This window comes from Suncus etruscus (genome assembly GCF_024139225.1).
Source record: "Suncus etruscus isolate mSunEtr1 chromosome X unlocalized genomic scaffold, mSunEtr1.pri.cur SUPER_X_unloc_2, whole genome shotgun sequence".
In the NCBI taxonomy this organism is placed as follows: Eukaryota; Metazoa; Chordata; class Mammalia; order Eulipotyphla; family Soricidae; genus Suncus; species Suncus etruscus.
Window position 1 is genome coordinate 417,106 of NW_026060315.1, and position 20,444 is coordinate 437,549.

Genomic DNA, 20,444 nt, shown 5'->3' on the forward strand with positions numbered 1-20,444 from the left:
CATGTTCCCCCCAAGCCCGCCAACAGTGATCCGTGAATACAGAGCTAGGAGTGAGCCCTGAGCGCCTCTGGATGTGTGTGTGTGTCCCCCAAAGAGAAAAGGAATTCAAGAAGGTAAAAAGAGAAGGAAAAAAGGAGAAAGGATAGAAAAAGAAGAAGACGAAAGAGAGCTAAGAACAAAATATGAGAAGAAGAAATGAGACTGAAGAGGGAAGGCAGTGGGCTTGAGCGTGGGCAGGGTGGGTTTTAGTCCTTGGAGTGGAAAGGAAGGAAGGAAGTAAGGAAGGAAGGAAGAAAGGAAGAAAGAAAAAAGACAGAAAGGCAGGAACAATTAAAGAAAGAAAAAAGAAAGGAAGAAGGAAGAAAGAAAAAAGAGAGAAAGGAAGAACAATTAAAGAAAGAAAAAACAAAAAAGAAAGGAAGAAGGAGAAAAGAAAGAAAAGAAGGGAGGGAAAGAAAGGAGTGAAGAAATAAAGAAGGAAGGAGAGAAGTAAGAAAGAAAGGAAAAGAAAGGAAAAAGAGAAGAAAGAAGAAAAAAGGAAAGGAAAAAGAAAGGAGAAAGGAAGGAAACAAGAAAAAAGAAAGAAAGAAAGGAGAGAGAAAGAAAGAAAAGAAGGAAGAAAGAAGGAAGGGAAGAAAGAAAAAAGAAAGAAAGGAAGAAAGAAGGAAGAAAATAAGGAAAGAAAGAAAGAGAGAAAGAAAGAAATGAGGGGGCCGGGCGGTGGCGCTAGAGGTAAGGTGCCTGCCTTACCTGCGCTAGCCTTGGATGGACCGCGGTTCGATCCCCCGGCATCCCATATGGTCCCCCAAGCCAGGAGCGACTTCTGAGCACATAGCCAGGAGTAACCCCTGAGCGTCATTGGGTGTGGCCCAAAAACCAAAAACCAAAAAAAAGAAAAAAAAAGAAATGAAAGAAAGGAGGAAGGAAAGAAAGAAAGAAAAGAGAAAGTAGGAAAGAAGGTAGAAAGAAGGAAGAAAAGAAAAAGAAAGAAATTTGAAAGAAAAAGAAGAAAAAAGTGAAAGAGGAAAGAAAAAGAAACAAAGAGAAAGAAAGAAAAAGAATGAAATGAAGGAAGAACAAAAGAAAGAGAAAGAGAAAGAAAGAAGAAGGAAAGAAAGAAAGAGAAAGAAAGGAAGGAAAGAAAAAGAAAGAAAGAGAGAAAGAACGAAAGAAAAGAAGGGAGAAAGGAAGGGAGGAAGAAATAAAGAAAGAGAAAGAAAGGAAGGAAGAAAGAAAGAAAAAGAAAGAAAAGAAGGGAGGAAGAAAGAGAAAGAGAAAAAGAAAAAGAGAAGAAAGAAAGGAAGAAAGAAAGGAAGGAAGAAAGAAAGAAAGAAAGAAAGAAAGAAAAAGAAAGAAAGAAAGAAAGAAAGAAAGAAAGAAAGAAAGAAAGAAAGAAAGAAAGAAAGAAAGAAAGAAAGAAGAAAGAAAGAAAGAAAGAAAGAGAAAGAAAGCGCCAGGAGGCTGATGGCTTCTCCTGCACCCCACTTGGCCAGGTGAGACGGGGGGCCAGGAGGAAATTTCGGGGTGCTGGGCCCCCCCTCTGCAGGTCACCGAGGGTCTCCTGGCCTGCCGGCTCCCCAGAAAGTTGGCCAGGGCCTCGCCCAGCCGCACCCCGAAACTGCCATCTCGTCCCAGCAAAGAGGAAATTTGGGGGGACAGAAATGTCTCTCCAGCTGTTCCATGGGGAACCTGTGTTTTTTGGGGGGTCACAGCTGGCTGTACTAAGGGTTAACTGCTGGGTAAGGATCCCGGGGGTCAGATGGGGGGGCCCGGGATTTGATTTTGGGGTTCAAACGTGCCAGCTCTGTCTTTAGCCCTATCGCCACTCTCTTCCTGCCTTTCCTTCCTTTCTTCTCTTTCATCCTTTTTCTTACATTCTTTCATTTGTTTTTCTTTCTTTTCTTTTTCCAGATTCATTCTTCCTTCTCTTTCTTTTTGTCTTTCTTTCTTTCTCTCTCTCTTTCTCCCTCTCTTTCTTCCTTTTTTTCTTTCTTTTTCTTTCTTTCTCACTTTCTTCTTTCTTTCTTTCTTTCTTTCTTTCTTTCTTTCTTTCTTTCTTTCTTTCTTTCTTTCTTTCTTTCGTTTCCTTCCTTCTTTCTTTCTTTCTTTTTTTTTTTTTTTAGCTTTTTGGGTCACACCCAGTGGTGCTCAGGGGTTACTCCTGGCTGTCTGCTCAGAAATAGCTCCTGGCAGGCACGGGGGACCCTATGGGACACCGGGATTCGAACCAACCACCTTTGGTCCTGTATCGGCAGCTTGCAAGGCAAACACCGCTGTGCTATCTCTCCGGGCCCCTTCCTTCTTTCTTTGTCTTTCTCTTTCCCTCCTTCTTTCTTTTCTTTCACTCTTTTCTTCCTTCTTTCTCTTCTTTTTTCTTTTCTTTCTTCTTCCTTTCTTTCTTCCTCCTTTCCTCCTCCCTTCCTTCTTTCTCCCTCTTTTTCTTGCTTCCATCCTTCTTCCCTTCTCCTTCCTTCCTTCTTTCTTTTTCCTTCTTTTTTCTCTTCTTTCTTTTTTTTTTTTTGGTTTTTGGGCCACACCCTGTGAGGCTCAGGGGTTACTCCTGGCTCTGCGCTCAGAAGTCGCTCCTGGCTTGGGGGACCATATGGGACGCCGGGGGATCGAACCGCGGTCCGTCCAAGGCTAGCGCAGGCAAGGCAGGCACCTTACCTCCAGCGCCACCGCCCGGCCCCTTCTTTCTTTTTCTTTTCTTTCTTCTTTCTTTCCTTCTTTCTTCCTTCCTCCCTTCCTCCCTTCCTTCTTTCTCCCTCTTTTTCTTCCTTCCATCCTTCTTCCCTTCTCCTTTCTTCCTTCCTTCTTTCTTTTTTCCTTCTTTCTTTCTCTTCTTTCTTTTTCTTTTCTTTCTTCTTTCTTTCCTTCTTTCTTTCTTCCTTCCTCCTCTCTTCCTTCTTTCTCCCTCTTTTTCTTCCTTTCTTCCATCCTTCCCTTCTCCTTCCTTCCTCCTTCCTTCTTTCCTTCTTTCTTCCTTCCTCCTTCCTTCCTTCCTTCAATATATATTGATATATTGGATATATAGATATATTGATAGATATTGGATATATCATTGATATATAGATATTTTGATAAATATTGGATATATCACTGATACATAGATATATTGATATATTAGATATATAGATATATTGATAGATATTGGATAGATAGATTCATAGATATTGGATATATCATTGATAGATATTGGATATATCATTGATATGTAGATATATTGATAAATATTGGATAGATAGATTCATAGATATGTATCGATTGACCTCTAGATAAATTTGGTATCGATCACAACCCGCACACAGATAATCATGCAATAGACATTGATGCATGCTTATAGTTTTATTGATGCCAAGATGAACCTAGACATAGTTATTGATCCAGACATAAATCAATAGATGCTATTGGACATAGATATTGATATGAGGGGGCGGGATAAGAACAACAAAAAAAAGATATTGATATGAAATCAGAGAAATAGATACTTAGAAAGATCTCGATATTGATCTAGACGTAGAAGTCATAGATTCTCTCGATATGTTTATTGATCTTGGCCTACTCAGATATAGACACAGATATTGATCTAGATATTGGCGATATTGACATAGACGTGCTATTGCTAAAGACATTGATCAGACATAGATATCAATGATGTAGACATATAGATGTTATTGGTATAGGTATTGATCTAGACCTGGGTCTAAATGATACAGCTGTACGGGTGCCATTGTCGTAGATGGAAGAAGTGATATTGACAAATATAGAGTTATTGATCCCGGCTTAGCTAGCAATGGGATAGACATTGGTGGAGAGATAGACGCTATTGATACATAGATGGACGTTCAGCCTACACAGACATAGATATTGATCTAGACATAGATATTGATAATGCAGACACCTGGATGCTATTGATACCAATATCAATGTAGATATTGATCCATACATAGATATCAACGATGCAGCCTCTTATCTGCTATTGATAGAGATATCGATGCAGATATTGATCTAGACATAGATATCAAAGACACAGCCTCTTATATAGTATTGATATAGAGATATCGACGCAGATATTGATCTAGTCATAGATATCAACGATGAAGCCTCATGTGTTATTGATAGAGATATCAACCCAGATATTGATCTAGACATAGGTATCAAAGATGCAGACACATAAACGCTCTCTCTCTCCAGACATTAAGACACACAAATGCAGATATTGATGAAGCCACTGATGACCTCTGGCTCTATTCTCCGGCCTCCTATGTCTTCTTAGGTTGACTTGACATTTTTCCTAGCTTTTTCTCTTTAGACGTAGCATTCTCCGGGCAGCTAAGGGACAGGCCAGAGACCAAGGGCAGAGTCACTCCATCACTCTCTCCTGTTTGTATCGCTTCTGTTGTCGACATTGGGAATTTTGGGGGACTTCAGGCTGGAATGCTATGCCCCCGGAGTCCCCCTTCTGTCCCCTGGGGGTGCAACTGGGTATCCCCCAGGCCCTCTCGGTCACACATACAGTAGGGGAAGACGCCACAGCAAGGCCTCAGCCTGGGGTTAATCTTGTTGCGGTGCGTCAGCTGAACCGGGGTGGACACGAGGGCAGCGCGGTGTTCCCTCACGGCCTCGGACACCCTCCGAATCACCTCATCAAATTGGGGTTCAGTGTCCCGGCTCAAAGGCCTGGATTCGGACGGGTCCCGGCTGAGGTCGAAGAGCAGAGGGGGGTCGTGGGCTGTGACTTGGCCCGGGAGACAGGAACAGAAGCGAGACACGTAGCAGCCCTGCGCTCCGGGGGGCTCGAAATTGGGGGTCACGAAGTGGACTTTCCAGAGGGCCAAACCTGCGGGGCATGCTCAGATTCAGGACAGAACGAGAGCACTGAGATTGGCTTTTATTTTTTATGTTTTTTTTTTTTTTTTTTTGCTTTTGGGGGACAGCACAGGTGACACTCAAGGGTTACACCTGGCTCCGCATTCAGAAATAGCTCCCGGCTCGGGGGGAAACATATGGGATGCCTGGGATCTGACAAACGCCCTACTGACTGTGCCGCTGCTTCGACCTGGTTTGATCCCTGGCCTCTCGCGTGGTCTTCTTGTCTCAGAAATTTAGCCTGGAAGGCTCAGAGGAGGAGAAAATGGAGGAGGAGGAGGAGGAGGAGGAGAAGGAGAAGAAGAAGAAGAAGAAGAAGAAGAAGAAGAAGAAGAAGAAGAAGAAGAAGGAGGAGGAGGAGGAGGAGGAGGAGGAGGAGGAGGAGGAGAAGGAGAAGGAGAAGGAGAAGGAGAAGAAAGAGAAAAGGAGGAGGAGGAGAAGAAGAAGAAGAAGAGGAGGAGGAGGAGGAGGAGGAGAAGAAGAAGAAGAAGAAGAGGAGGAGGAGGAGGAGGAGGAGAAGAAGAAGAAGAAGAAGAAGAAGGAGAAGGAGAAGGAGAAGGAGAAGAAAGAGAAAAGGAGGAGGAGGAGGAGAAGAAGAAAAGGAGGAGGAGAAGAAAAGGAAGAAGAAGAAGAAAAGAAGGAGGAGAAGAAAAAGAAGAAGAAAAAGGGAGGAGAAGAAGAAGATGAAGAAGAAGGAGAATGAGAAGGAGAAGGAGAAGAAAGAGAAAAGGAGGAGGAGGAGAAGAAGAAAAGAAGGAGGAGAAGAAGAAGAAAAGGGAGGAGGAGAAGAAGAAGAAAAAGGGAGGAGGAGAAGAAGTAGAAAAAAGGAGGAGAAGAAGAAAAAGAAGAAGAAAGGAGAAGAAAATGAGAAGAAGAAGAAGAAGAAGAAAAGGAGAAGAAAAGAAGGAGGAGCAGAAGAAGAAAAGGAGGAGGAGAAGAAGAAAAGGAGGAGAAGAACAAGAAGAAGAGGAGGAAGAGGAGAAGAAAAGAAGGAGAAGAAGAAAAGGAGGAGGAGGAGAAGAAAAGGAGAAGATGAAAAGAAGGAGGAGCAGAAGAAGAAGAAAAGGAGGAGGAGAAGAAGAAAAGGAGGAGAAGAAAAGGAGAAGGAGAAGAAAAGGAGAAGAAGAAGAAAAGAAGGAGGAGAAGAAGAAAAGGAGGAGGAGAAGAAGAAGAAAAGAAGAAGAAAAGAAGGAGGAGGAGAAGAAAAAGAAAATGAGGAGGAGGAGAAGAAGAAGAAGAAAGAAAGAAAGAAAGAAAGAAAGAAAGAAAGAAAGAAAGAAAGAAAGAAAGAAAGAAAGAAAGAAAGAAAGAAAGAAAGAAAGAAGAAAAGAAGGGACTTCTCAGCAGCCATTCTAGAAACTACCAGATTTCCGCGGGCAAGAGAGGAAGAGGGAGGGAGCCAGCAAGATGCTCTCCTGGGGGGGGGGGAAGGCGCCTCAGGAAAGCGGGGGGCCACTCACCGTTTCTGGGGCGCCAGCGGACGGCGTGGATGTCTCTCTCGCAATAATGGAACAAGGATTCGTGTTCTGACACCATTTGCTCGCCACGGAGCAAGGGCATGAGGTCGTGGCCATCGATCTGTCTGCAGTGACACCGGTTTATGGATACAGGGGGGTGAGGGAATAGAAAAGCCCCCCAAAATATGCATAATTTCTTGACCCAGAGTTACCCCAATAAACTCCTCTCTCTCTGATTAGATCTGGCGGAGGAAAGGGCAGAAGGCGTATGCGGGCGGCTAGGTGTCCAACTCGAGGTCTATCGGGTGCAAATGGCGCCTGGGATTTTTTTGGGGTGACGATGCTCCTCGCAAGGCGTGATGGAGCGTTTCTGGGGGGCCCCACTCTGAGCCCCCCACATCTTTGCTTCCTTTCTCCATCCCTCCCTCCTAAACACCAAAGAATTCAACCTCGTTTCCATGAGGTCTGAAGATAGAGACACAGGGCCGGAGGGATGGCATAGTGGGCAGGGCGTTTGCCTCGATTGTAGGCAGCTCAAGTTTGATTTGTGGGGTCCCAGGGGGGTCCCGGACGACTCAAGCCTTCCGAGAGTGATTTCTGAACACAGACCCAGGAGGAATTCCTGCCCCCCAAAAGTAAACAATGATAAAATAGTGCAAATGAAAGAGCAAAGGAAGAAAAGGAAAAGAGGGAAAGAATGAGAGGATGAAAGATGAAAGGAACAAAAGAAGAAAGAGAAAGAAAGAGAAAAATAAAAAGAAAGGAAGAAGAAAGAAGAAAAAGGAGAAAAAGAAAGCTCACATGTCAAATAGAAAGAAAGAAAGAAAAAGAAAAGAAGACAGAAAGAGAAAGAAAGAAAGAAAAAGAAAGAATGAGAGGATGAAAGATGAAAGAAAGAGAAAGAAAGAAAAAGAAATAGAAAAAGAAAGAAGAAAGAGGAAGAAGAAAGAAGAAAAAGATAAAGAAGGAAAAGGAGAGAAAGAACTCACCTGATGAATAAAAAAGAAAGAAGAAAGGAAGAAAAAAAGAAGAAAGAAAGAAGAAAGAGAAAGAAAAAGTAAGAGAAAGAAAGAAAGAGAGGAAGGAAAAAAGAAAGAGAAAGAAAGAGAAAAGGAAAAAGATAAAGAAAAGGAGAGAAAGAACTCAGCTGCTGAATAGAAAAGAAAGAAGAAAGGAAGGAAGAAAGAAGAAAGGAAGGAAGAAAGAAGAAAGGAAGGAAGAAAGAAGAAAAAAGAAAGAAAGAAGAGATAAAGAAAGAAAGAAAAAGTAAGAGAAAGAGAGGAAGGAAAAAAGAAAGAGAAAAAAAGAAGAGAAAAAGAAAGAGACAAAGGAATGGATGGATTGAAGAAGGTAAGTAGGAATGAATGAAAGGACAGAGAAAAATGAAAAAAGAAAAAAAGAGATGAGGGAAGAAGGAATAAGGAAAGGAGGAAAAGAAGAAAGGAGGAATTGAGGAAAGGAAGGGAGGAAAGAAGGAAGGGAAAAGAAAGAAAGAAAAGAAGGAAAGAAGGAAGGGAAAAGGAAGGAAGGAAGAAGAGAAGGAAAGAAAGAAGGAAGGAAGAAAAAAGGAAGGAAGGAGGAAGGAAGGGAATAAGAAAAGATAAAAGTAAAGAAGGAAGAAAAAGAAAAACTAGATTTCCAACCGCAGTGTGACCCCCCAATACTTCAAGGACACCCCAAAACACCACCCACAGCGCCCCCTTACCAGGTGGGACCCAAACCCCCCCAAATAATGTCTCTTCATCGAAAAAAATAAATCAAATAAAATGAGTTTAACGGCAACCTTCCTTGGGGTTCAGAGGGCGAGTCTAGGACTCCAAAACTTCTCGGGGGGGGCAGAACCCCTTCTTACCTGTCCTGTGGCAATGTACCCCCCGCCAGGATGGCCAGTGTCGGGAGAATGTCCATCAGGCTGGTGGGCTCGTCCACCACGGTTTCGGGGGGCAGCTGCCCAGGCCAGCGCACGATGCCCGGAACTCGGATCCCTCCTTCCCAGCCGCTGATGGCTTTCCCACCTGTGCGCGAACCCCAAAACTTTTAGGGTCCTGGGGGGGGCCAAGACTGGGACCCCCCTTCCCAGCCACGGATGGCTTTTCTACCTGTGGGCAAACCCCGAAACATTTAGGGTCCTGGGGGGCCAAGACTGGGACCCCCCTTCCCAGCCACTGATGAATTTTCTACTTGTGGGCAAACCCCAAAACTTTTAGGGTCCTGGGGGGCCAAGACTGGGACCCCCTTCCCAGCCACTGATGAATTTTCTACTTGTGGGCGAACCCCAAAACTTTTAGGGTCCTGGGGGGCCAAGACTGGGCCCCCCTTCCCAGCCGCGGATGGTTTTTTCACCTGTGGGTGAACCCCAAAACTTTTAGGGTCCTGGGGGGCCAAGACTGGGCCCCCCTTTTCAGCCACTGAGGCTTTTCTACCTGTGGGCGAACCCCAAAATATTTAGCGTCCTGGGGGGGCCAAGACTGGGCCCCCCTTCCCAGCCACTTAAGGCTTTTCCAGCTGTGCGCGAACCCCAAAAGTTTTAGGGTCCTGGGGGAGACAAGACTGGGCCCCCCTTCCCAGCCACGGATGGCTTTCTCACCTGTGGGCGAACCCCAAAACATTGAAGGTCAAGACTGGGACCCCCCCTCAGCGTCTTCATGGAGTTTTCTTGCCTTTAGTACTTTTAGGGAAGGTTCCCTCCTGATTATCTCTTATCACACCAAAACACACACACAACGTACATTAAATTTTCGGCGAACATGTCTTCTTCTTCTTCCTCTTCTTCTTACCTTTGAAGACTCCATTCCACCCCCCATGCTGGGCGTGGCCCCTTCGAGCTTCCTGGTGTCCTCCATGATCGGACGCGAAGTAGACGAGGGTTTTGTTGGTGAGGGAAAGGCGGTCCAGGGCATTCAGCAGCTGGCCTGGAATACAAGAGGAAAGGGAAGTGAAAGAAAGGGAAGGGAAAGGAAAGGAAAGAGAAAGGGAAGGGAAGAAAAGAAAAGAAGGAAAGAAAAATGGAAGGGAAAGGAAAGGAAAGAAAAGAGAAAGGAAAGGTACAAGAAAAGGGAAGGGAAGAAAGGGGAAAAGAAAAGAGAAGGGAAGGGAAGGCAAGGCAAGGCAAGGCAAGGAAAGGAAAGGAAAGGAAAGGAAAGGAAAAGGAAAGGAAAGGAAAGGAAAGGAAGGGAAGGGAAGGGAAGGGAAGAAAAGAAAGGGAAGGGAAGGAAAGGAAAGGAAAGGAAAGGGAAGGAAAGGAAGGGAAAGGAAAGGAAAGGAAAGGAAGGGAAGGGAAGAAAAGAAAGGGAAGGGAAGGAAAGGAAATGGAAGGGAAGGAAAGGGAAGGAAAGGAAAGAAAAGGAAGGGAAGGAAAGGGAAGGAAAGGAAAGGAAAGGAAGGGAAGGGAAGGAAAGGGAAGGAAAGGAAAGGAAAAGGAAGAAAAGGAAAGGAAAGGAAAAGGAAGAAAAGGAAAGGAAAGGAAAAGGAAGGAAAGGAAAAGGAAGGAAAGAAAAGGAAAAGAAAAGAAAGGAAAGAAAAGGAAGGGAAGGGAAGAGAAGGAAAGGAAAGGAAAAGAAAAAGAAAAGGGAAGGAAAGGAAAGGTAAAAGGAAAGGAGAGGAAAATGGAAGGGAAAGGAAAGGAAAGAAAAGAGAAAGGAAAGGTAAAAGAAAAGGGAAGGGAAGGAAGGGGAAAAGAAAAGGGAAGGGAAGGGAAGGAAAGGAAAGGAAAGGAAGGGAAGGGAAGGGAAGGGAAGAAAAGAAAAGGGAAGGGAAGGGAAGGAAATGGAAGGGAAGGAAAGGGAAGGAAAGGAAAGAAAAGGAAGGGAAGGAAAGGGAAGGAAAGGAAAGGAAAGGAAGGGAAGGGAAGGAAAGGGAAGGAAAGGAAAGGAAAAGGAAGAAAAGGAAAGGAAAGGAAAAGGAAGAAAAGGAAAGGAAAGGAAAAGGAAGGAAAGGAAAAGGAAGGAAAGAAAAGGAAAAGAAAAGAAAGGAAAGAAAAGGAAGGGAAGGGAAGAGAAGGAAAGGAAAGGAAAAGAAAAAGAAAAGGGAAGGAAAGGAAAGGTAAAAGGAAAGGAGAGGAAAATGGAAGGGAAAGGAAAGGAAAGAAAAGAGAAAGGAAAGGTAAAAGAAAAGGGAAGGGAAGGAAGGGGAAAAGAAAAGGGAAGGGAAGGGAAGGAAAGGAAAGGAAAGGAAAGGAAGGGAAGGGAAGGGAAGGGAAGAAAAGAAAGGGAAGGGAAGGGAAGGAAATGGAAGGGAAGGAAAGGGAAGGAAAGGAAAGGAAAGGAAGGGAAGGGAAGGAAAGGGAAGGAAAGGAAAGGAAAAGGAAGAAAAGGAAAGGAAAGGAAAAGGAAGAAAAGGAAAGGAAAGGAAAAGGAAGGAAAGGAAAGGAAAAGGAAGGAAAGAAAAGGAAAAGAAAGGAAAGAAAAGGAAGGGAAGGGAAGAGAAGGAAAGGAAAGGAAAGGAAAGGAAAAGAAAAAGAAAAGGAAAGGTAAAAGGAAAGGAGAGGAAAGAAAAGGAAAGAGAAAGGAAAGGTAAAAGGGAAGGAAAGGAAAGGAAAGGAAAAGATAAAGGGAAGGAAAGGAAAGGGAAGGGAAGGAAAAGAAAGGGAAGAAAAGGAAAGAAGGAAGAAAGGGAAGAAAAGGAAAGAAGGGAAGGAAAGGAAAGAAAGGAAAGGAAGGAGAGAAAAAAGGTAAAAGGGAAGGGAAGGGAAGGAAAAGAAAGGAAAGAAAGGAAGGGAAGAAAAAAGGAAAGAAAAGGAAAGAAAGGGAAGGGAAAAATGGAAGGGAAGGAAAGGAAAGGGAACGGAAGGAAAATAAAAGAAAAAGGAAAGGAAAAGGAAAGGAAAGAAAAAGAAAAGGAAGGTAAAAGGAGAGGAAAGGAGAAGAAAGAAAAGAAAAGGAAAAAAAGGAAAGGTATAAGAAAGGGGAAGGGAAGGAAGGGGAAGAGGAGGAAAGGGAAGGGAAGGAAAGAAAGGAAAAGGAAAAGGAAAGGAGAGGAAAGGAAAGAAAGAAGGAAAGGAAAGAGAAAGAAAGGAAAGGTAAAAGGAAAAGAAAGAAAAATAAAGGAAAGGAAAGAAAAAAGGAAAGGAAAGGAAAGGGGAAAGGAAAGGAGACGGGAGAGCGAGAGAAGAGAAAAGAAGACGGAGAAAGGAAAGGCAAGAAACGAAGGCAGAAAAGAAAAGCTATTTGGGCAGTAAGCAAAGTAGTATGGAAGAAGGGGGCCTTGGCTCCATGACCCTGAAACTTCTCAGTCGGGAGTTCGAACCCCGGTCTCGCCATGTACCCCAAGAAAGCTCTTTCTTTGTTGTCAACCGGTCTCAGCATTACCAAAAATTCCAGCTATAAAGCAGAAAATGGCGCAATGACCTCAGTACCGTGGACAAGTCAATCCTAAAATTTTATGGACCTAGGAGCAAAGTCCTGGTCTGTCTGTCTGTCTGTCTGTCTGTCTGTCCGTCCATCCATCCGTCTGTCCGTCCGTCCGTCCGTCCGTCCGTCCGTCTGTCTGTCCATCTGTCCATCTGTCCGTCTGTCCGTCCGTCCGTCTGTCCATCTGCCTGCCTGTCTGTCTGTTCGTCTGTCCGTCTGTCCGTCCGCCTGTCCACCTGTCCGCCTGTCCGCCTGTCCGTCTGTCTGTCTGTCTGTTTGTCTGTCCGTCTGTCCGTCTGTCTGTCTGTCTGTCCGTCTGTCCGTCTGTCTGTCCGTCCATCCGTCTGTCTGTCTGTCCATCCATCCATCTGTCCGTCTGTCTGTCTGTCCGTCCGTCTGTCTGTTTGTCCATCCATCCATCTGTCAGTCTGTCTGTCTGTCCATCCATTCATCTGTCCGTCTGTCTGTCCGTCCGTCTGTCTGTCTGTCCGTCTGTCCGTCCGTCCATCCGTCCGTCCGTCTGTCTGTCTGTCTAACCACTGCACTTACCCACCATAAAGTCCATTTCCTGGACGTTGTCTCCATAAAGACCGTGTCTGCTGGTGCCGATGAAGGCGTCGGAGGTAGGCAAAGGCGTGTGTACGTGCAGGAAGGAGAAGAGGAGGAGGAAAGGTCCTTCTTGGTTTCTGCGAATACAATGCGTGGGTCTTGTTTAGCTGGCCTGGGTCCGAGGAGCTCCGCGCCCAGGTCCTAGCATGACGACTTCAAACCCTCCTCTGTCTGGGACAGACAGGTCGGAAACGGAAGGGGAGGGGGAAAGACTTAGATATGGATGAAATCCTGGCTTGGAAAGGAAGGAAGGAAGGAAGGAAAGAAGGTAGGAAGAAAGGAAGAGAGAGAGAAAGAAAGAAAGAAAGAAAGAAAGAAAGAAAGAAAGGAAGGAAGGAAGGAAGAAAGGAAGGAAGAAAGGAAGGAAGGAAGGAAGAAAGAAGAATGAAAAAGAAAGAAAGAAAAGAAGAAAGAAAGAAAAGGAGAAAGAAATGAAGGAAAAAGAAAAAGAAGAAATAAAGAAAGAAAGAAAAAGAAAAGAACAAAAGAAAGAAAAAGAAAGTAAGAAAAGAAAAAAAGAAAGGAAGGAAGGAAGAAGAAAGAAAGAGAAAGAAAGAAAGAGAAAAAGAAAGAAAGAAAAGAAGAAAGAAAAAGAAAGAAAAAGAAAGAAGGAGAAAGAAAGGAAGGAAAAAGAAAGAAATCGAGAAAGAAAAAAGAAAGTAAAGAACAAAAGAAAAAAGAAAGTAAGAAAGAAAAGAAAGAAAAAGAAAGAGATGAAGAAGAAAGAAAGAAAAGAGGAGAAAGGAAGAACGAAGAAAGAAGTAGAGAGAAAGAAAAAGAAAGGAAGAAAAATAGAGGAGAAAAAAGAATGAATAAACAAATAAAGGGGGAGAGAAAGAGAAAAAGAAAGAAAAGAAAAGAGGAAAGAAAGAAGGAAAGGAAAAAAGAAGCAAGAAAAGAAAGAAAAAGAAGGAAACACTGAAATTCATAAGGCAAGAAATTCTTTCCAAATTTCTTTCCAAAATCGTTCAGTTATTTTAATGATTCAAAAAGACGTCTCTCTCTGTCTCTGTCTCTCTGTGTGTCTCTCTTGAGCAGAGCCAGGAGTCAGCACCCAAGAACAGAAAGAACGACCTTTCCAGGAAGGACGTCGCCTCCTCGATCATAATGGACGCAGCTCGCTCCGCCTTCATTGGCTGTTCCGTGATGTCATGGCCCCTCATGAGGACGCAGTCCCAGTAGAGCGAAGACGTGTGGCTGGAAGACCAGAAGTAGCTCAGGAGGAAGAGGAGGGCCCCCAGGTAGAGGAGGAAGAACCAGGAGGTGGAGACGACGCGCAGGACTTTGCCCAAGACGAAAGACAGCACCGTCAAGGCGATGAGGTGCTGAACAAAGAGGGCCAGTTGGGTGTCTCTTGTAGGGTTGGGCCAACAAGTGTCGACTAAAGTGTACGGCATGCCGTAGAAGGATTCGAACCCGTAGTGAGAGGGATGGTGGCAGTGATCGTCTCTCCCATGGCAATTCAAGCCCAGGTGCCATTTTCCTGGACACACAAATACACAAACATTGGGACACACACACACAAAAAAAAAAAAACATGGAACACGCATACGCAAAGTCAACACGCACACGCAAAGTCAACACACGCACACGCAAAGCCAACACACACACGCAAAGCCAACACACGCAAAGCCTGGCGCCATATTGCTTTTTGGAAGTCAACTCCATCTCTTGACATGAGGTTGGGATCCAGTTTTGAGTCGCCCAAAAAAAAATGAATGGATACATACAGGGTGGATGGATGGATGGGAGAGATTTGGGGTGAATGGAGAGAGGGTGGGAGGACGATAGATGGATGGATTGATGGCTGGATCAATACACAGAAGGAGACGGATCGATGGAGGGAGGGGTGGATAAATGGATGGGTGGTGAGATAGATAGATGGAAGGGAAGGGAAGGAAAGAGAAGGAAAGGAAAGGAAAAGAAAAAGGGAAGGAAAGGAAAAGGAAAAAAATGTTCCTCATGCGAGTTTCATTCGTCCCTGAGACAACCAAGATGGCGCCTGAGACCACCAAGATGGCGCCTGAGACCACCAAGATGGCGCCTGAGACCACCAAGATGGCGCCTGAGACAACCAAGATGGCGGCAAAAATGAAAATAGTTTCCACTTGGTTCTAGGAAGCAGAACAGGCTGAGGTCTTACCTGAGGGTGTCGTTCCCGAAACACCCCAAATCCCCGATGCCTGAGGTCGTCCACGAGCATCAGGAGGATGTTGGGTTTGGGGGGGCCCAGCCCTGTGCAGGTCTGGGCGGTGAACCCCCCAAAAAATATCCAGGCCAGGGCGCAACGAATCCTGAGAAACAGAGAAAAAAGCGTTTGCTGTAAGAGTTCCGCTACCTCTGTCCTTCTTATGTCCCACCCTACACACTTGGGGTCCCCCTGGCAGGCAAGGATTGGGAGTCCCCCCTGGATATATTTCTGCAGGGAGAGCATCTTGGGGTGAATAAACCCCCAAAATTACTACCAGGGGGAGGGGGGGTTGGATTTAGGGCAACAGAAGAAGATGGAGGGTTTTCTGGGAGCTGAATTTCTCATGGGGTGTCTGCCTCGAAGGCTTATGAACCCCCAAAATACAAAACTTCGCACGTATAAGCCTGGACCCCCCAAAACATCGCACACAAATGTGGGTGCCCCAGATTCGAGGGCGTACCCGAAAAAAAATTCCAAAGGAAAAAAATTATAAAGTTATTTAGATCCATATGTACCCCCCTGAGAAATATTTCTATGTCCCTCCCAAATATTGGCAGGAACCCCACTTACTTGGCCTGCATTTTTGGGGTCCCGGAACACTCAGCGTCCTCTTCCCAGCACCGGTGATGAGAAATAAAAGATCCATAAATTAAAAAAAAATAAATATATATATATAAATGTTTCTTTATTTTTATTGATTGATTGATTGATTGGTTTTGGGGCCACACTGGTGATGTTGGGAAAACTGGTCAGATTCATGAAAGGAAATATTCTGAATATATATATATATATATATATATATATATATATATATATATATATATATATATATATATATACATATAAATTGGCCCATAGTAAATTTATTTTATAAGACACAATAGGTAACAATATATATTCATTTTATAAAATTGCAAAAAAGGTAAACAAAGCAAAGGCCGCCATCTTGGTCCCACCCACTTCTAATCTTATCAACAGAGAAATTGGCCTGAAAAGAAATAAATAAAGCAACCCTTGTCCTTTGGCCTTTGCTCTTTGAATGGTATGAAAAAAAAAAAAAGCAAAGAAATTTCTGGGTCTAGAAAAATAAAGAGAGAGGAGGGCAGATTTGGGGAAACTGAGGAAAGAGAAACAAGAATGAAAGGAGGGCTGGAGAGGTAGTATGGAGGTAAGGCGTTTGTTTTTCATGCGGGAGGTCATAGGTTCGAATCCCGGCGTTCCCTATGGTTCCCCGTGCCTGCCAGAGAATTTCTGAGCGTGGAGCCAGAAATAACCCCTGAGCACTGCTGGGTGTGATCCAAAAATCACACACACACAAGAAAAAAAAAATGAAAGAAGGAAGAATGAATGAGTGAATGAAAGAAAGAAAAAAAGAAAGAAGAATGAAAGAAGGAAGAAAGAATAATGAAAGAAAGGAAGAGAAAAAGAAAGAAGAATGAAAGAAGGAAGAAAGAAGCAAGAAATAGAGAAAGAAAGAAGGAAGAAAAGAGAGAGAAAAGAGAAAGAATAAATGAATGAAAGAAGAAAGAATGAAAGAAAGGAAGAAAGAAAGAGAGAAAGAGAAAGAAAGAAAGAAAGAAGAAAGGAAGGAAGAGAGAAAGAAAGAAGGAAGAAAGAGAAAGAAAAAAGAAAGAGAAAGAAAGAAAGGAAAGAAGAAAGAAAGGAAGGAAGAGAGAAAGAAGGGAGAAAGAGAAAGAAAGAAAGAATGAAGAAAAGAGAAAAAAAGAAGAAAAAAGGAAGAAAGAAGAAAAAGAAAGAAAAAAGAAACCCAGACACCACAACAACATGAGAAACAGACAGAAGAAAGCCCAGAAGAATTTCTGGGTCCAGCTCACCTGGCAGATGCAAATCTCAGTGCCAGGAGGGACAGGGGAGGCCAGGAGGGGAAGTTGAGGCGCTGGGGCTTTTCCTCTGCAGGTCACTGAGGCTTTTCTGGTCTGCCAGCACCCCCAAAAGTTGGCCACGACTTCCAGGGCCTCTCCCAGCCTCACCCCAAAACTGTTATCTCGTCCTGGCAGCGTAGGGAAGGAATACAATCGACCTGATAAGCAGGAGGAAAATTGGGGATGGGGGGGACAGAAATGGTTCTTGCAACGGTCCCATGAGGAAATGAATTGTCTTTTTTTCGGGGTCACACCCACTGGTGCCCAGAGGACGCAACCTCTGGATCAGGATCTCCAGGAGGCCAGATGGGGGTGCCTGGCATTGAATTTCGGGGGTCCCATGGCAAGAGTTTGCATCCTAGCTGTAGGGAGAGGATAGAAAAGAGCGCCTGCACCTTTAAGGGGGTGATGACGTCACGCAGGACACCCCTCTTGTAAATGCGGATGAAGGGTAGCTCTCTGACCTAAGCCTTGGACAGACCGGGGTTCAATCCATAGGCTCCCCCCTGTTCCCCGAGCCAGGAACGATTTCTGAGTGTCATTGGGTGTGAAAAGCAAATAAAATGAAAGAAAGAAAGAAAGAAAGAAAGAAAGAAGAAAGAAAAAAGAAAGAAAGAAAGAAAGAAAGAAAAGAAGAGAAAGAAAGGAGAGAAAGAAAGAAGAAAGAAAGAAAGAAAAAAAGAAAGAAAGAAAGAGAAAGAAAGAAGAGAAGAGAAGAGAGAAAGAAAGAAAGAAAGAAAGAAAGAGAGAGAGAAAGAGAAGAGAGAAAGAAAGAAAGAAAGAAAGAGAAAGAAAGAAAGAAAGAAAGAAAGAAAGAAAAGAAGAAAGAAAGAAAGAAGGAGGAAGAAGAAAGAAAGAAAAAGAGAGAAAGAAAGAGAGAAAGAGAGAGAAAGAGAAAGAACGAAAGAAAGAAAAGAAGAAAGAAAGAAGGAAGGAAGAGGAAGGAAGGAAGGAAAGAATGAAGGAAGGAAGAAAAAGAAAGAAAGAAAGAAAGAAGGAAGGAAGGAAGGAAAGAAGAAAGAAAGAAGGAAGGAAGAAAGAAAGAAAAAAGAGAGAACGAAAGAGAGAGAGAAAAAGAGAGAGAGAAAGAGAAAAAAAGAAAAAAAGACAGAGAAAGAAAAGAAAGAGAGAGAGAAAGATGAGAGAGAGAGAAAGAGAGAAAGTAAGAAAGAAAGAGACATGAAAGAAAAGAAAGAAAGAAAGAAAGAAAGGAAGAAGAAAGAAAGAAAGAAAGAAAGAAAGAAAGATATCCCGAGTATGTACCTTTGGCCCAGAGCAGCAAGGAGGGACCTCTGTGCCCGAGGAAGATTATTTTTATCTTTGATTTCTTTTGACTTTTATCCAGAGACATAAAAAAGCCAATTCAATCATTAACCGCTTCTCCTGGGAAGAGGTCCAGGTTAGAAGGGAGGCAGGACATGAAGCCAAACTCCCAGAAATAAAATATAGATATAGATATAGATATAGATATATAAACAATTTGGGGGTCGCACAGATTGGTTGTTGGCCAAGGATTTTATTCCGTGTATGGCAAAATTTTGTAGAATTTATTTATATATAAAATGATTTCTAATTCATGGAGGCTGGAGAATATGGCTGGGAAGTCATCGGTGGCTTCATCAATATCTGCATTTGTGTGTCTTAATGTCTGTAGAGGGAGAGAGAGCGTTTATGTGTCTGCATCATCGATACCTATGTCTAGATCAATATCTGGGTCGATATCTCTATCAATAACACAGGAGGCTTCATCATTGATACCTATGTCTAGATCAATATCTGGGTCGATATCTCTATATCAATACTATATAAGAGGTTGCGTCTTTGATATCTACATCTAGATCAATATCTGCGTTGATATCTCTATCAATAGCAGATAAGAGGCTGCCTCGTTGACATCTATGTGTGGATCAATATCTGTGTTGATATCTGTAGCAATAGCATCCATGTGTCTGGATTATCAATATCTATGTCTAGGTCAAAACCTCTATCAATAACATCCATAAGTCTACATAATTGATATCTATGTCCAAGTCAATAACTTTATCTTTCTAAGTATCTATTTCTCCAATTTGACATCCATATCTCTATCAAATGGAACCTATATGTGTCTACATCATTGATCGATGTCCGGATCAATATTCTAAGCCTGGATCAATATCTATATCTGTGTAGGCTGAACGTCCATCTACGTATCAATAGCGTCTATCTCTCCACCAATATCTATCCCATTGCTAGCTAAGCCCAGATCAATAACTCTATATGATAACTTGTAACTATAACAAATGGCATCCATATAGCTGTATAATTTAGACCCGTGTCTAGATCAATACCTATATCAATAACATCCAAAGTCTACATATGATATCTATATACAAATCAATAACTTTATCTTTTCTAAGTATCTATTTCTCCAATTTGGCACCAATATCTCCATCAATTGAACCACTGTGTCTACATCATTGATCAATGTCCGGATCAATATCTAAGCCTGGATCAATATCTATATCTGTGTAGGCTGACGTCCATCTACGTATCAATAGCGTCTATCTCTCCACCAATATCTATCCCATTGCTAGCTAAGCCCAGATCAATAACTCTATATTGATAACTTGTAACTATAAACAATGGCATCCATATAGCTGTATAATTTAGACCCGTGTCTAGATCAATACCTATATCAATAACATCCAAAGTCTACATAATCGATATCTATATTACAAATCAATAACTTTATCTTTCTAAGTATCTATTTCTTCAATTTGGCCACCAATAGCTCCATTACAAATGGAACCAATGTGTCCTACATCATTGATCAATGTCCGGATCAATATCTAAGCCTGGATCAATATCTAAGTCTGAGTAGGCTGATGTCCATCTACGTATCAATAGCGCCTATCTCTCCACCAATATCTACTCCCATTGCAAGCTTAGCCTAGATCAATAACTCTATATTGATAACTTGTAACTATAACAATGGCACGTCCCCATATATCTGTATAATTTAGACCCGTGTCTAGATCAATACCTATATCAATAACATCCACAAGTCTACATAATTGATATCTATATCCAAATCAATAACTTTCTAAGTATCTATTTCTCCAATTTGACATCAATATCTCTATCAAATGGAACCTATATGTGTCTACATCATTGATCAATGTCCGGATCAATATCTAGGCCTAGATCAATATCTATATCTGTGTAGGCTGACGTCCATCTGTGTATCAATAGCGTCTATCTTTCCCAATATCTGTCCCATTGCTAGCTAAGCCGGATCAATAACTCGATATTTGTCAATATCCTTTCTAATGAAGAACCCAAGATGTCTGCGTGCGAGGCGATCTCAGTCTCTTGAATTATCTTTGACACCCAAATTTTATTTTGGATTTTTTTTGGGGGGGGGCTACACCAGAAATCGCTCCTGGCCTGGGGGACCATTAGGGACGCCAGGGATCGAACCCGGGACCGTTCTGGGCCAGCTGCGTGCAAGGCAGACACCCTACAATGACGCCATCGCTCCGGCCCCCCCATTTTTATTATGAGATATTCGTCCCTTTGAGATATTCTGCTCACCCAAAACGGCTGTTTTTAGAGTTAGAAGATGTTGGCCACTAGAGGGAAGACGCAACACACAAAAACAGTCCAGCGAATGAATGAAATGTTTCTGTGTTTTTATTTATTTTAATGCAGTCTTGCATTTCTCACAGGAGGATACCAGGGCAGCAACCGAGTCCAGTTCTGATGGAAAAGGAAGGAAGGAGAAAGAAAGGAAGGAAGGAAGGAAAGAAGGAAAAAAGGAAGAAAGAAAGAAGGAAAGAAGGAAGGAAGAAAGAAGACAGAAAGAAAGAGAAAGAAAAGAAGAGAGAGAAAGAAAAGAAAGAAAGGAGGAAAGAAAGAAGGAAAGAAAGAAAAGAAGAAAGAAAAAGAAGAAGAAGGAAAGAAGAGGAAAGGAAAGAAAAAGAAGAAAGGAAGAGAGAAAGGAAGAAGATAGAAAGAAAGGAAAGAAAGAGAAGAAAAAGAAGGAAGGAAGGAGAGAAAAAGAAAAAATTAAAAGAGAAGAAAAAGAAAGAGAAAGGAAAGAAAG

The 20,444-nt window shown here is 42.9% G+C and overlaps 1 protein-coding gene across 1 annotated transcript; it reads right to left on the bottom strand.

Moving 5' to 3' along the window:
* Positions 1-4,427: 4,427 nt before the first annotated feature.
* On the bottom strand, positions 4,428-13,961 carry LOC126000591 (arylsulfatase F-like). The gene is made up of 7 exons (XM_049767808.1): positions 13,895-13,961; positions 13,358-13,766; positions 12,224-12,360; positions 9,104-9,238; positions 8,179-8,341; positions 6,330-6,451; positions 4,428-4,840 (listed from the first exon to the last, which is right to left on the bottom strand). Exons 1-7 carry the CDS (start codon positions 13,959-13,961, stop codon positions 4,428-4,430), a joined length of 1,446 nt encoding a protein of 481 aa, XP_049623765.1.
* Positions 13,962-20,444: the final 6,483 nt, after the last annotated feature.

What these genes read in the sequence shown, in the direction of transcription:
- LOC126000591 (XM_049767808.1), bottom strand. Translation starts at nt 13,961, where the DNA reads ATGTCAAGAGATGGAGTTGACTTCCAAAAAGCAATATGGCGCCAGGCT. An exon ending in GTGGAATGGAGTCTTCAAAG is followed by an intron (nt 8,342 to 9,103) that starts GTAAGAAGAAGA and finishes GTTCGCGCACAG; the next exon opens with GTGGGAAAGCCATCAGCGGC. An exon ending in GGTACATTGCCACAGGACAG is followed by an intron (nt 6,452 to 8,178) that starts GTAAGAAGGGGT and finishes GTGTCACTGCAG; the next exon opens with ACAGATCGATGGCCACGACC.